Raw genomic sequence first — 15,839 nt, forward strand, 5'->3', positions numbered from 1 at the left:
AAAATCAAACCATCTGTGGCCCTAAGCAAATCTGCCAAGAGATAATCCAGTGGAGTATGCACGGCATGAACTTGTTTGCTCTTAATACTTGCTAATGGTGTATGTTGTGTCTACTTTAAGAAAAGATTTGGGACACCTCATGACACTAAATGATATATAAATTATAACAGAATAAAATCTAATATTGACAACCATCGGATAAGGAGAGATGGCAGCCAGCACAGAGACTCAGAACTGGTCCAGGCACTGAGACTAAGGGAATTCTGAGCCATCGGCCCTAAACAAGTCATCTGTGCCACCCACAGCTAAGGGAAAATCATGGAAGAGAGGACAGAAAGAATCCGAGAGGCAGAGGGTGAAGAGGAATGCTGCCTTCTAGACCACAGAACTTCTGAACTCACAGGAAGCTGTGATTACATACTAGACATACACACATATATGTGTATGTGTGAGTATATCTATGTGTGTGTATGTGTAAGGTGCTCAAACCTGACTAAATTCAATGAGCCATAAAAATTACCCTAAAAGTGATGGCTAAGTGAAAGAGCCCAAAAGCGGAAGTAGAACGAACAAGAACACCAAGAAGACAAGGCAGGAGCACTGTCCCAGTCAGAAAACTCCTGAATGACAGCTCGTGACCCCAGTGGGGATTACAGCTGCCCTGAGGTGGGAGTGAAAAGAGTACAAAGGTTATGTTATAGATGACAATGGTCATCTCGGTCATTGCAGATGCCTGTCCTGCGTTCAAAGTGCACACACTGTTAGCGATGCAGAGGGCTCCCCCACCCCCGCCCACAGTGCTTCTCCTCAGACTCTTGGACAAGTGGGCATAATGCTCTAAAAAGTACAAAGGCGAGACAAAAGCTAGACAGCACGTTTGTGACATCAGGAACACCTCTCTGCACAGCACTGTGAAGCAATTAGGAAACACACGTGGAAGGGATCCCGCTGGAGTGGCACGGTGATAAAGTTCCCTGAAGTGACATTCATGGGACACATGCCTGGCACCTATAAATTCTGAATGAGAGCATTAAAATCATTTCCACTAATGTTTTGATTAGTAGAAAGGCATACAATATTATATGTGTGTGTGTGTAAGTGCATGTATTTGGGTGTATGTACATGTTTATGTATATTATATGTGTGTATATGTATGTGTATGTTATGTATATGTGTCTGTGTATGTATGCACGTGTATGTGTGTGTATGTTGTGTGTATGTGTGTCTGTGTATATATACACATGTATGTAAGTGTGTGTGTTGTGTGTATGTGTGTCTGTGTATATATACACATGTATGTAAGTGTGTGTATGTTGTGTGTATGTGTGTCTGTGTATGTAAGTGTGTATGTTGTGTGTCTGTGTGTTTGTGTATGTATGCATGTGTATGTGTGTGTGTATATGTGTGTGTTGTGTATATGTATGTGTATGTGTGTATGTGTATGTGTGTATGTGTATGTGTGTATATGTATGTGTATGTGTGTATATGTGTGTCTGTGTATGTATGCACATGTATGTAAGTGTGTATATGTTGTGTGTATGTGTGTCTGTGTATGTATGCATGTGTATGTAAGTGTGTGTATGTGTATTGTGTATATGTGTGTGTCTGTGTATGAGAGTGTGTGTATGTGTATTGTGTATATGCGTGTGTCTGGGTATGAGAGAGTGTGTGTATGTTTTTGTATCAGGTGTACACCTGGAGTACAGTAAACACTAAAGCAAACAAAGGCACATTGGGTAAGGCTACATCCTAAGATGCTTATTAAAGAAGGAAGCTAATGAGGAAGCTCTATTAGAGCCTGGGTTTCCCCCAAATGGATGAGTCACCTCCGTTCTCACTTCTGACAGCATGTCTTTGAAGGGCTGCATGCCCACTGTCTATTGCAGTTAATCTGTTTCCTATTCTATCGATTTTTTTTTCTCCTAGAAGAACTGGTTTCCTTTTCAGCATTTCCATGTATTAACTGTTACTTATCCCTTAAGTAGAACCTCTTGCTTTGGATAATGTTGAGTGTAATTCATACTGAATTCCTGGCATAATTGGAGTATCTGTCCACGATTGCTCATACTGGATCCTTACTTCTAAACCCTTACCAAGAGAGCTGTTGTACGTAGCGGGTATTTGGGGGAACCCCTAATAAATAATAACCTTCTTCTCTGCCATAGTTCTGAGTAAGTGGGGAAAGTAAAATGACAAAAAGAGATAGAAATGAAGGTGGATGTAGTGGCCAGGCCCGTGAGCATCACTGAGAGGCAGAGACAGGAGAATCATGTCTTCAAGGTCACCCTCAACTACATTTTGAGTTTGAGCCAGCCTGGGCTACCTGAAACCCTGGTATGGTTTTATTATGGTTTTGGGCTGGGTTGGTTTTTAATGAAGATACCAACTATTATTCACAATGGAAGCTAGAGGGGGGAAGGCAGAGTTTACGGTACTAAGGGAACTGGCCTACTGACAGAAGTGGCCAGGTTTGAACACCAGATTCCATGCAGAAATAAAACAGAAAAGTTCTCTCACTCCTACCTTATCTCCTCCACTCTGTCTACCTCAAAGCATAACCTTTCGCCTAGTCAGGCAGCCATCCTTCATAAAGAATAAAAGGTGGAATTTTTCCTTAACTTCACCAAGAGGTAGGCTATCATCGTCATGAGATGGCGTGAGAAAGCGAGAAAGCGGCAGAGCTCTCTTACTGAGAAGGAAGGGTCAGAGGTAGAGAGCAGGAACCCACCAATGAGAGGCGGTAACACTGGGGATGGCAGAGAGGGCAGAGAGGACAAGGCAGTGAGAATCTACTCTGGATCCTGATTTCACTGCGGATTCAAGCCGCAGGGCTCTGCACTAATAGCGTCCTCCTGAGCCTCCTGTTTTCTCAGGCATGAAAGAGAGATAATGTCTGCTCTTCTTCTCAGGCCCTCTGGCTTCCTAGCTGCCCTTCCCCTCAGTTAGGTGACTTCACCGTGTGACAACCTGGCTGCCACTGCCGGATGCAGCAAAGCCGGCCCTCGGGAGAACTGAGCCATGCCCTTAGACATCCAGAACTTCGACCCCGGGTAGACGCACGCACGCACGCACGCACGCACGCACGCACGCACGCACGCACGACAAAAAAAAAAAACGTAAATAAACTAAAGAACCCACTTTTCTTCCAAACTGACATGACCTCCGTGACAAATAACAGTAACCATCCCACATATTAAATTCCTATAGCATGCTGGACACCTTGGTAAACAGCGTATAATCTTCATCTCTATAGCTACCTGACGAGATATGTTATGCTCCCCAGGAAAAGACTACTGTTTAATGATCTGTGTGAAACGATGCTTAAGACAGTTCAATAAACATTTAATAAGTGATTTTTTTATTTAAAAACTAAAATTATTGTTCTATAAGCCATAATTAAAAACCATTATACTGAAATATACCTCTCAGTGGAGATAGAAGTTCAGATCTTACAGAGATGACCTTGAGTCACAATCTTACGTCACTTCTTTTCACTGTTTCTTGTCTAACCAAACACATCCGATAAAATTTTCTGCTTTATCTTTTCTCAAATCTCAAAAAAACAAATAAAGTAATTTCTGGTCACAATAGAGGAACAATACCACACGGAACCTTTTCTTTCCAGCCCGCCTACATCAAAATGGTAAGCTGTAAGTACACATATTCGAATTTCTAGTCAGGATAAAAATAGAAGTCTCCAAGAGTTCTCCCTAACAGTGAGCGAAGCTGTGGCCGTGTGCTTATAAACAGAGGAGGTGACTCAGCCCACGGCAGACTCATCAAACCCTGTAAGTAGGAACATTTACACATAACGAAGCAGAAATAAAGCAGCCCCCAAGAGAAAGAGAAAAAAAAATCATCAAAGCTAAAAAGGGTAACGCGATCAGATGTGAAATTCGCAACGGGCAAAAAAAAAAAAAAAAAAAAAAAAAAAAAAAAAAATGCACACCAGGACTACATGTAAAGAAAAGAGACACGAGGTTTAGAGCCTACACCCAGATGGAGAATGCCTGGCTTGCTGGACTTTTGCATTGGTGAGGTCTTCCCTGTTCACAAAGTTAAGGACAATTTAAGAGAAGAAAAAGATTCCTTGTAAGCACAACAAATCCAACGAAACAAAACGAAGAGGACAAAGGAAACGTCTCCGCACGGAAGCCGAGCAAAGTTGTTATTGGAGGTTCCCGACAATTACCGAAGGAAGTGAGGAAATAAATCCACAAGGAATGGAAGGATACAATTATTGACTATGAAATAGCAATAATTACTAGCTATAAAAATAGAAATGATAATTGTGATTTCTCGTTTAAAGCTGTCGGGGGGATAAAAGTGTGGATACTAAAGACTTGAAGGGTGACAGTGGGCACAGTGGTGGGGCAAAGGAGTTAACCCCCTGTTTTGTCTGAAACTTGTGTTTTTTGTACGTGTTGACATTTTAAATGTAACCAGGAAAGCAAGTGAAAGAGAGAGAGAGAGAGAGAAAGACAGAGACAGAGACAGAGAAGAGAGACAGAGAGAGAGACAGAGACAGAGAGAGAGACAGAAAGAGAGACAGAGACACAGAGAGAGACAGAAAGAGAGACAGAGACACAGAGAGAGACAGAGAGAGACAGAGACAGAGAAGGAGAGAAGGAAGACCATGACTGCTCCTAGGTATGGGGGAAGAGAAGGTTTACTGCAGATAAAATGGAGAACACAGTCAGAGACAGGGACATCCAAGAGAGTCCAGGGCAAATAGAGCCAGAATGGGTTGGGCCATGTAAGGGGGAGGGCAGACAGGAGAGGAGAGAGGAGCTACAAGCCAGGAGGGGTTGTCTGAGCCAAGAGAATAAAGGGCAGAGCGAAAAGAGAGACCAGGTAACCAAAATGGCTGGATTATATAGGGAATTGCACCAGGGGGAGCAGCAGCCGAGCCCCAGGGCTGGAGAGTTCAGGGATGGGACAGGGTATGCCAGCCAGGATCCCAGTAGAAGCTGAGGGGTGCTGGGAGAACCCAGCAGCCAGCATCTGACTTGATATGTTAATGGGAGACTTCTTCAGTCAGCCCATTGCCCCAGGCTTGAGACCTAACAAATAGGATGTCTACAAACTGCTAAAATGACGAAGAGAGAAAGAGAACATGAGATGGGGAGGATTAGAAGAGGAGCAAGAGACAAATGGTGGGAATGGAAACTCACCGTGGGACAGTGACATTAAATCCATCGCTCTTCAGAAAGGGTGCAAGGGACTAAGCTCACCCAGTAGAGACTCCTGGACTGAGCTGAACGAGTTGCTTGCGTGCAGTCATCTGGCTGTCTCCTAAATAGTTGTATCTACACGCATAGATTAGTGTGTCCCCACATCCTTTCGCGGGGGACAGCAGTCACTACGGAGATGCTTAAGTGGTTAAAGTACTGAGACGTGACTGGAATATTCAGCCCTAAAGACATCTACGTTGCCCTCTCTCCTGTGACCAGGGAACAGCACTGAAGAAAGGGTAGGAAGGAAGAGGCCAAGGAAGGGAGGGTTGCAGAATGGCTGTCCTTGGCCCGTGGCCACTGTACTCATGATCTTACAGCATTCTGTCACAGCTGGGGAGGGACAGAAGGCCCCTCCCTGAGGAGCAGTGAATGGTTGCTGGAGAGTGGCTGACATGGTCTTGGGAGGCAGAGAGACAGAGACACAGAGAGAGGCAGAGACACAGAGAGAGACAGAGAGCAGAGACACAGAGAGAGACAGAGAGACAGAGACAGAGACAAAGAAGGAGAGAAGGAAGGCCATGGCTGCTCCTAGGTATGGGGGAAGAGAAGGTTTACTGCAGATAAAATGGAGAACACAGTCAGAGACAGGGACGGTTTAGTTTCCCATATCGATATAAAGTTACCCTCTTGGCTGGCCACTCTTCTGCTTCGTGCTCAGTCTTCTTCAGATTAAATAAACTCACAAAACAAAGAAACTGGAGAATTAGAAAGGGTCTCATTTGGAAGAGGAAGGGAATATGAGAAAGTAAGGAGGGGTGATATGATAAAAATAAATTATAGACACGAATGGAATCCCATGATGAAACATTATTATGTATAAATTAAATGCTAACAAATGATATTTGCATGTAACATATCAAAGTAGGATATACATGTTTCCTCTGAGAGTGTGTGTGTCTGTGTATGTTTATATGCGCACATATGTGCATAACTGTATGTATGTGTGTCTGTGTATGTGTGCATGTGTTTGTGCATGTCTGTGTGTGTATGTGTGCGTGTGTGTGTGCATATGGATGTGTTAGTGCATGTGCATATGTGTATATGTGAGTGTACATGTGTGTGCATGTATATGTATAACTTTAATTTTTCGAAGTCTCCTTTTAATGATGGTCCTTAAATACTTTCATCTCCCTTTTAGCCCACTTGGAAAAGAAAGGATACAGGGAAGTGAACCTGTTTAGAAAGGTTCTTTGGAGCAAGTCCTATCTGGGTTGTCTGGATATCGGCAGTTCAATTCACAGGTCAGCAGCAGCATCTTGATCCAGTTGTAAACATGTCACGGATACACCAGCAGTCCACCAGCAGTCCAGTTGGGTAGAGTCAGGACAGCAAACAAGAATGAGTACCAATGGCATGACCAAGGAGAGACAGCCAGGCCTCAGCCTTGGCACAAGGGACTAGCAGGACTAGTTCTCGGCTGTGCCTCTCTCAGTTAAGCAAAGATCAGAAAAAAAAAAAATACAAGACCAGCAAGCTTTCACAGCTGGCTCTACCAGCAGGCCAAGCTCCACCTCTGTCAGGGTCCTGCGAGATCTATTTATATTCCTCCAAACGTCATGTGTCCTCCAGGGGGGTCTTGCCTCAGCCTGTGTGTCTGTCTCACCTGACATCACTCTGTCAACCAGCCCAAATCCACAGAAGGAACAAGAAACTATAGCATACTAAGAGAAGGGTTTTTCTGGGGATGTTGTTGCTGTTATTGTTGTTGCTGCTGCTGCTGCCAGGTTTTTTTGTTTTGTTTGTTTGTTTGTTTGTTGGTTGGTTGGTGTGTTTCTCTCTCTGAAGTCCCATCAAGTGGATATAAGGCGGACCAATATAAACAAGATTTTAGCAAAAAATCCTTTACCATGTGTCCTTTCACGTGCTTGTTTTAGCAGAACATCCCTTCAACTGTGTCTGCTTCAGTGACACATTCCTTCAGGAGTCTGCCTAAGCCTTTCACCTATGTCCACTTTAACGAAATGCTACTTCATGAATCTGCTTTAACAAAACCTCCTTTCACTTGTGTCTACTTCAGGACTACATTCCTTCACGTGCTTGCCCCAGCAAACATCATCTGACACAACTGACTTTCCAAAGAACTCTTAGTTTCCACTTCACATACATGTGTGTCTGTGTATATGTGTACATATATACATGTGTGTTTATGTGCATGTGTGTCTATGTGTGTCTGTGTGTGTCTGTACTATGTGTTTCTGTGTGCATGTGTGTATGTCTATATTTGTGCATGTCTGTGTATGTATACATATGTATATGTGTGTGTCTGTGTGTCCGTGCATTTGTGTGCATGTGGGTGTAAGTGTGCATGTCTGTAATGTATCTGTGCATGTGCATGTGTGTAATGTGTGTATATGTGCGCATGTGTGTGTGTTGGTGTGTGTGTTGGGGTGTGTGTGTGTGTGTGTGTGTGTGTGTGTTGGGGGTAACTATAATCCACTTTACAGGCTCCTGTTCAATGCTTTGGTGATAGGAGAAAGTCTTGCAGACCTGGTAGCACCACATTAACCTTTACACACATCCTTTTACAGGCTGCTATTCAATTGCTGTTAACCCACTCATTAAAAACCCATTCCTCTAAAAAGCATGGATTACCGACCATGACACAGAGTGATGACTAGGCACAAAAGTGAGACGGACAGAGGTTAAGAGAGCTGGCTGTTCTTCTAGAGGGCTTGGGTTTGATTCCCAGTATCCATCCACCCATGGCTCAAAACTCCAATTAGTCCAATTAGTTGCAAGAGACCCAATTCCCACTTCTGGCCTCTGTGGGCATGTACACAAGTGGTACGCAAACATCCATGCAGACAAACACCCATACACATAAAATAAAAATTTAAAATATCTCCAAGAAATCAGCTGTTGGCACACTGGCCTGTTAAATAGGTCACCCATTCAGAGGGTATTCTCGATCTGGCCCTCATCATCCCAAGGAAGGAGACTTTCACCCATCGCTGGTCATTCACTTGACAGTTGTAGCCAGGAGACCTCCATTCTTTTCCCAGGGCCTGTATAAATCAATTATAACACACCTTGCAATTACCATCCTTGCAACTGACTGCTCGTGGCAGATTTAAATCCATTTTGCAAGAAAGCCAAAAGCAAAAAAAAAAAAAAAAAACCCAACCTCTCCTTAGCCTCATAGACTCCAAAGCCAGAAAGCAGCTGAGAAAGATGGCCATGCTTTTGCTCTTGAATGGAACTAATTACAGAGTTGTCTGCAGTGGGGAGGGGCTCTCTACAGTCAGTGTGTGAAGAGGACAATTAGAGCCCATTTTAAGCCGACATTATATCCACAAAAAGGAAACAGAGCTTCGGATTTTAATGACTTTCATAGGAATTGTTATATTAAACAGAACCTAGCCTCTCTTTTTTTTTCAATACAGTTCAATGAACATGACAATTCTCTGTCATAAGAATGTTCTAATTTTAACTCCTCCACAGATGGTTTGGTAAGAATGTGAGGTTGACTCTCCCCATCTTCCCTCACCCGGTTTATTTTAATCCTATGTCACAGTTTAAGATAATTTGCATAGTACTGAAATATGTATGCAACGTGCTTTGCCCGTACTCTTTACGTTGATGTTTAAAACCTAACCGACTGACCGTTTATGAAGCCTTCACTCTCACTTGCGAAACATGGCACCTAACATATTGGAAGCATGATCTCGCTCAGTGGCGAGTGTCTACCTTAGGGTGCGTGTGTCGTCACTAGGGTTACTATTGCTGGGGAGCAAAGAGTTTATTTGGCTTTATACAGAGTCAATGTCTGTGGGGGAAAAAAGTCAAGGCAGGAGCTGATGAGGAGGCCGTGTGAAGGATTGCTGATTAACTGCCTTGCTCAGCCTGCTTCCTTATAGAACCAAGGTCCACCATCCCCGATGGCACCACCCACAATGGACTGGGCCCTCCCACATTGATCACTAGTTAAGGAAATGCCCTATAGTCTTCCCTACAGCCCAACCTTAGGGAGGCATTTTCTCAGTCAAGGTTCCATCTTCTCAGATGACTTCAGTTTGTGTCAGGTTGACAGGAAACTTGCCAGCACAGCAGGTCACCTTGTTTGTCATACTGGGATTGATACATACCAAGTTGCCCAAGGTCATACGGCCGGTGTTTGCTCCAGGGTTTAAAGCTGTTTTCAGAGTCCTAGCCCTGGGGTTTCTCCTGTGCTGCCAACAGAATTTAGAGCTCAGTGGTACACATGGCCCTCGTCGGGGCCTTGGCTAGGGAGATGCTGTACTTTTACAAGTAGTTTAGAAGACTGCTTTAGGAGTCTTGGATACAGTTGTGGGCTGTGTGTGTGCCTGTGTTTCAGTGAAATCTTGCAGTCTGCAGTCTTTGCAATAGCTATCTAGGTACAAAATGCTGGGGGACATGATGGTAGGAGCAGAGGGAGAAGCATTCAAAGAAACACATCAAATGAGGTGGCTGGTACTCCAGTTCATTTTTAGGTTCTGGTGGAACCAAGGATTACCTTTTCTTCATGACCTGCTAAGTGTGTGGATAGGCAGCTGCTTTAAGAAGGACTTTCTTCTACCAATGTAGTTTTATTCTTTGGTTTCCTCACTCCAGACCTGTTCATGTTTGCACTCTCTCGGCAATGTGATATAATTCATCTTAGGTAGCAGTCTACAAATGTGTCTATTTTTCAGTCACTTTCTTTCTTCAGGAAACAACCACCTTTCTCAGCTGAGTGTTTGCCCTTCTCTAGCTAGATCACCTACTGTCTGTGACAGAGGCTGTCTTAGTCAGTGTTCTATTGCTGTGAAGAGACACCATGACCATGGCAACTCCTATAAGAGAAAGCATTAAACTGAGGCTGGCTTATAGTTTCAGAGGGTTAGTGTGATGGTTTGCATATGCTTGGCCCAGGGAGTGGCACTGTTAGAAGGTGTGGCCTCGTTGGAGGAAGTGTGTCACTGTGGGGGTGTGTTTGGAGACCCTCCCCCTAGCTGCCTGAGGATGCTCAGTCTGTTCCTAACTTCCTTCAGGTGAAGATGTAGAGCTCATGCTTGCCTGGATGCTGCCATGCTCCCACCTCCATGATAATGGACTGAACCTGTAAGCCAGCTCCAATTAAATGTTGTCCTTTATAAAACTTACATTGGTCATGGTGTCTGATCATAGCAATAAGACCCTAACCAAGACAGTTAGTCTGTTGTTATCATGGTAGGAAGCATGGCAGTGTGCAGGCAGACTCGGTGCTGGAGAGGTAGCTGAGAGGTCTATACCTGGATCTGTAGGCAGCAGGAAGGGGGGGTGGGTTGGCTGGGACAGTCTTGGTCTTTTGAAACCTCAAAGCCCACCCCTAGTAACACCTCCTCCAATAAGACCACCCCTCTGAATCCTTCTCCAGCAGTGCTACTCCCTGATGACTAAGAATTCAAATATACCAGCCTATGGGGACCATTCTTATTCAACCACCACAGAGACACATGATTTTCAGTGCTAGTCCAAAGAAAGTTCTAAGCAAGCTGAAATGGTTGGCCACAGTTTCTATTTTCCTACATACATGCACATGTGTGTGTATAAATGGTGTGTTGTATTGTTTTCTTTATATAACTGGTATAATGCTGTATTAATCACTCTTTGTATTATTATCATTATTTTGGTGTTTTGTTGTTTTGTTTTGTTTTATTTTGTTTTGTTTTGTGGCAGGGTCTCACTACATAGTTCTGGCTGTCCTGGAACTCACTATGCAGACCAAACTGGCCTCAAACTCTCAGAGATCCACTTGCCTCTGCCTCCTAAGCGCTGAGACTAAAGGCATGCACCACAATGCCCAGCTTTAGATTCTTTTTAAAGCTGGACATATCTGTGAGACTGGGTCATGTGAATAACTACGGTTCGGCCAGTCACTTTCAAGGATCCGTAAGACTGTATTGATACAATCTGTCTTAGTGTTTCCATTACTGTGAAGAGGCAACATAACCAAGTTAACTTTTATAAAGAAAAAAAACATTTAATTAGGGCTCGCTTGCAGTTTCAGAGGTTCAGTCCATTCTGATCATGGCGGGAAACATGGCAGCGTCCAGGCAGACATGATGTTGGAGAAAGAGCCAAGATTTCTACATCTTGATCGGAAGGCAGCCAGATGAAGACTGTCTTCTGCAGGCAGCCATGAGGAGGCTCTCTTCTGCCTGGGTGGAGCTTAAGCAAAGGACCTTAAAGCCCCGCCCCCACAGTGATGCACTTCCCTAAACAAGGCCACACCCACTCCAACAAGGCCACACCTACACTAACAAGGCCACACCTTCTGAAGGTACCATTTCCCTTGGTCCAAGCATATTCGAACCACCATACATCCAAAACTTATTTATCTTTTCTGCTACTAATGAAATCTCTTGGGTTTTTTTGTTTGTTTGGTTGTTTGGTTTGGTTTTGGTTTTGGTTTTGGTTTTTATTTTTTGCTGACAATTCACTCCAAACAGGATTGTGAATTAAGCACACATAGACGCATGAGAGAGTTTGTGAGGACAGTTGTGTTTATGTCACCTTTGCTGGATAGCTGAGAAACTTCTCTCCAATGTGTTCATGTTTGTCCTGCCGCCTTCAACGTTAGTATCCTGAAAATTCTTTAAATTTGAGAGATAAGTAATTTCTATTTTATGTTTAACAAGATTACTGTTGGTTCTACTCCTCACTGATATCTTAATTACTTTCTAATGCATTCACTTGCTTATGCAGTTTGCATTTATTTGATCAGAGAACGACTTGTGGGTCCCAGGTCGTCAGGCTTGGTGCCAAACACGTTTATCTTCTAAGCCACCATACTAGCCCTCCCTCCGAATTTTTTATGTACATGAATATGAAAATATTCACTCGATTTTGATCCTGTAAGATAACGATTTCACTGGGTGTGAATGCCTTGAGGATACAACCCAGGTCTGTTTAGGTTTTGAAGGCCCAGGACCTATCACAAATCATGCCACAAGGTTTTCTTAGTACACTGACTCAGTACATGCTTGTCGGTTCTGATGGGCGTCTTGATTGAAGGCGTAAAGACGCCCAGAATCCCCTGTGAGACTGTGAGGCAGGCTACTGTGCTGACTGTGGGGCATTATCTTGACGAGGTCAATTGAAGTGGGACGTTCTTTTGACTGTAGATGGTACTGATCCCTGAGAGAAGACTGAGGAAAAGCCTTCAGTCAAGCTCTGCTTCTTGGTTGTACACGCAGTGGGGCCAGTTGCCTCCAGCTGCTGCTGCACTTCTCTGCCACAGCGGACTGCGACCTTGACCTTTGAACCAAAACAAAATACCCCTTTCCCTTGAGCGGCTTGTGTCAGGGATATTTTATGACAGCAGCAGGAAAAAACTGACTAAACCAGCAGCTAACTGGTCAGATCGATCAAGTGTTCATTTTCTTTTTCCCTCACCCCTCCCTAGTCTTTCTGGCTTTGTTGAGGGGCTTTCTTGTAGAGAGGAGAGAGAAAAAAGGTCTGGGTGAAATTTCTTTTAGTGCAATACAACCAAAATTATTTTTAAAGTCTTAAAAAGTAAACATAAAGCGGACTTTTCCCTTATGCAGCTAAGCAGAAAGAAGTGGTTTTTTGTTTACCGGAGCACACGCGTGTAATCCAGTGTACAGAACATGCAATAACACAGCACTTGGAGAGGATTTTTTTCCCCTAAAGCTGGCTCCAGTGCAAAACAATCCCAGCAATGTCATTGCCCCATAGAAAAACAGATGAGGAGCTCTGGGTCACCTGTGCCATCGTTACCAAAGTTTTGTCCCGCAATATGATGCCAAGCAGAGTTATGTTTCTTGTCCAATCCCTTCTCGATTAGGCAGCAGTATTCTTCTCTATGTTACATTTCTTCATGGCCTGTGTGGCACAATAAAAGTCATCCTGTTACTGGTCCTCAGAAATGTATGCATACTGGATCTCCACCTTCTGGCCAGATAGCATGACAAGGTCGACCCCAAAACAAACTGTATCGATGGAAAGTCTCCCACCAACATGGATGGTGTATAGAGTACAGCTGTATAGATGACCCAACAAGTTTTCTATTCTTGATCGTTTTTCTTGTGCAAATGTCTATAGATATCCAATATTCATTCATTCACTCACTCCTCATTCATTCATTCAGCAAATGTTGATCAAGTATGTACTCTCTTCTAACTACTGTTATTAATGTATAAATTTGACAGTGAACGAAAGAGATTAGATCCCTTGCCCTTGGGAAGCTCACGTTTTTGTGTTATATACTTACCTCCACACTACGGTAGATGAATATGCAGTAGACCAGGTAGGCTTTATGAATATGAAGCTGTAGTTATCTCTGAAGGACAGTGCACTTAAGATATCCACAGGCGCGGCTGGTAGGGCTGCTCGGTGGGTAAAGACATAGGCGCTCAGCCTAACAACCTGAGTTCAAACCCTAGACTCCATAGGGTTGAAGAAGAGAATCAACAGCTGTAGGCTGTCTATATTAGTCTCCTGAGAAACATTCCCTGGACACTCAAGAGAGATGGCCATTCATTCCCAGTGAACACTTTCTAATCTCCTAACCACACTTAATCTGTAGTCTGTGCTACTAAAAGGCCATCTTCACTGCCGAAGAGCAAACCCTTTGTTAGTCAACCCGCACTTGACTCTGAGCTCCATGAGGAGTCACCCTGTCTGCTTCATTCGCCATGATGCAAGCTGGAGCACAGAGCAACGATAAATCTTAATTTAATTTATGGAAGATATCAAGACCTTAATTAATGTATAATGAATGGATGAGTGACTACTAGTTGAATGAATTATAACTGTTGGGCTATTGAGAGGTAGAACTAGTTTTTCCAGCTACTTAACGATTGATATTTGCTCACTGCATAGTTCCCCTACATTGTTCCCATATATTACATATTACGTACTATTATTATATAATATCTATTATATGTTAACATCTGATATATATTGATATATAATATGTATATTTCCTTATGTCAGATGTTACATAGCTCAAAAGAATTTAGCTAGTGCGCTATTTTGGCTGGTCGCGTGTGTTGGCTTGACACAAGCTAGAGTCATCAGAGAGGAAGGAGCCTCAGTTGAGAAAATATGTCTATGAGATCCAGCTGTTAAGGCATTTTTCTCAACTAGTCATCAATGGGCGAGACTCCTGCTTGTGGAGGTTGATACCGTCCCTGGGCTGGTGGAGCAAGCCAGTAAGCAGCACCTGCCCCCAGCTTCCTGCCCTGTTTCAGTTCCTGTCCTGACTTCCTCCCGTCACGAGCTATGATCTGAATGTGTAAGCCAAATAAACCCTTTACTTCCAACTTGGTTTTTGGTCAGGTGTTTCATGTACAGCAATAGAAAGCCTAGCTAAGATATGTACCTAGCTGAAATATCCACTGTTAAATTTTCAAAGGGGCTTTAATCACAAATTAAAGGATGAGAAAGCCAACCTGCTCAGCAACCTAGTTGTATTATTATTGTTGTTGTTGTTGTTATTATTATTATTATTATTTTCACATTTTTTGTCCACATTCTGTCATATCATTTGAAAGTGAAATCAAAGCCACTTAATTTCTTTTTTTTTTTCAATATATAAGTCTTTTATTGTTTCCACAGAGCCCAAACTGTACTTGTTATCAGGATCTTGTTTCTGAAGCTAGGAAACTGAGGTCTCATTCGTCAGGCTACTGGACAGTTCCCTTCTCAGAAACATAGATGCCATCCAAAAACTTCCTGATATCCTTGTTTTTAACTGTTGTGGCTTGCTGAATCAGAGCCGCTGAATTTGAAACAAGTTCAATATCATTTCCTTCAAGGATTAACTCATCCTTCTGGGCTTGAGAGACAGAACAAGCAACACCTGTCCTCATCCGAACCCTCCGGATGTATTTTTCACCCAAGAAATTTCGGATTTCAACCAGAGACCCATTCTCCTGAATAACGACGTTGATAGGGAAGTGAGCATACACAGACCTCATCTTGTAACGGAAGCCCAGTGTCACACCCTTGATCATGTTCTGAACATGACTGCAGATGGTTCTGACAGTGGCCAGTTCCTTCCTGTTACCCCACCACTTGTCAACACGGAGCCTTTTCTTTTTCTTTCCAAGAAGACTCAGCTCTACATTGATGTGATTGAAGTCCCTCCTCAGAGTTCCTCTGGGGCCCTTCACAATGACTGTGCGCCCCTTCAGAGTGATGTCGACATTTTCTGGAATGTCGACAGTCTGATTGCTGAGAATGGTCTTCATTCTCGCAGTAGATGGGGCAAAGAGAGAACGTGCCACTTAATTTCTTTAGAAAGCCGACCATGCATATGACCTTGAGATTTTTAACGGGTGACTAAAGTGAAGAACCATTTTCTGTACTTCATGGATACCACGGCGTAAAACAAAAACAAAAACAAAAAAACTAAAAACTGAAAACAAAGATCATTACCCAGGGCACCCTTCAACCACTTCAAAAGGTAAGCGAAGTATTTGCAAAGCCCAACAGACCACTCGTGCTGACCGCAGCAAGGTGACCAGCACAGCCACCATGGGATCTCACAGGGCATAGGAATGAGCCCTCCCACTTCCGCAGTCTGCACCCAAGTTAGCAAACACAAAACTCAGGGTGGAGGGAAGTTCTATTTTATATTCTTAGTTCTTCTTC

General features: G+C 43.4%; 1 protein-coding gene across 1 annotated transcript; it reads right to left on the bottom strand.

Moving 5' to 3' along the window:
- Window positions 1–14,756: 14,756 nt before the first annotated feature.
- Window positions 14,757–15,476, bottom strand: LOC103692829 (60S ribosomal protein L9 pseudogene). Its single transcript, XM_039080080.2, has one exon. The coding sequence runs from the start codon at window positions 15,434–15,436 to the stop codon at window positions 14,870–14,872; it is 567 nt and encodes a 188-aa protein (XP_038936008.1). The 5' UTR covers window positions 15,437–15,476; the 3' UTR covers window positions 14,757–14,869.
- Between the last annotated feature and the right edge of the window lie 363 nt (window positions 15,477–15,839).

The sequence above is a fragment of the Rattus norvegicus genome, chromosome 7, assembly GCF_036323735.1.
Source record: "Rattus norvegicus strain BN/NHsdMcwi chromosome 7, GRCr8, whole genome shotgun sequence".
Classification (NCBI taxonomy): Eukaryota; Metazoa; Chordata; class Mammalia; order Rodentia; family Muridae; genus Rattus; species Rattus norvegicus.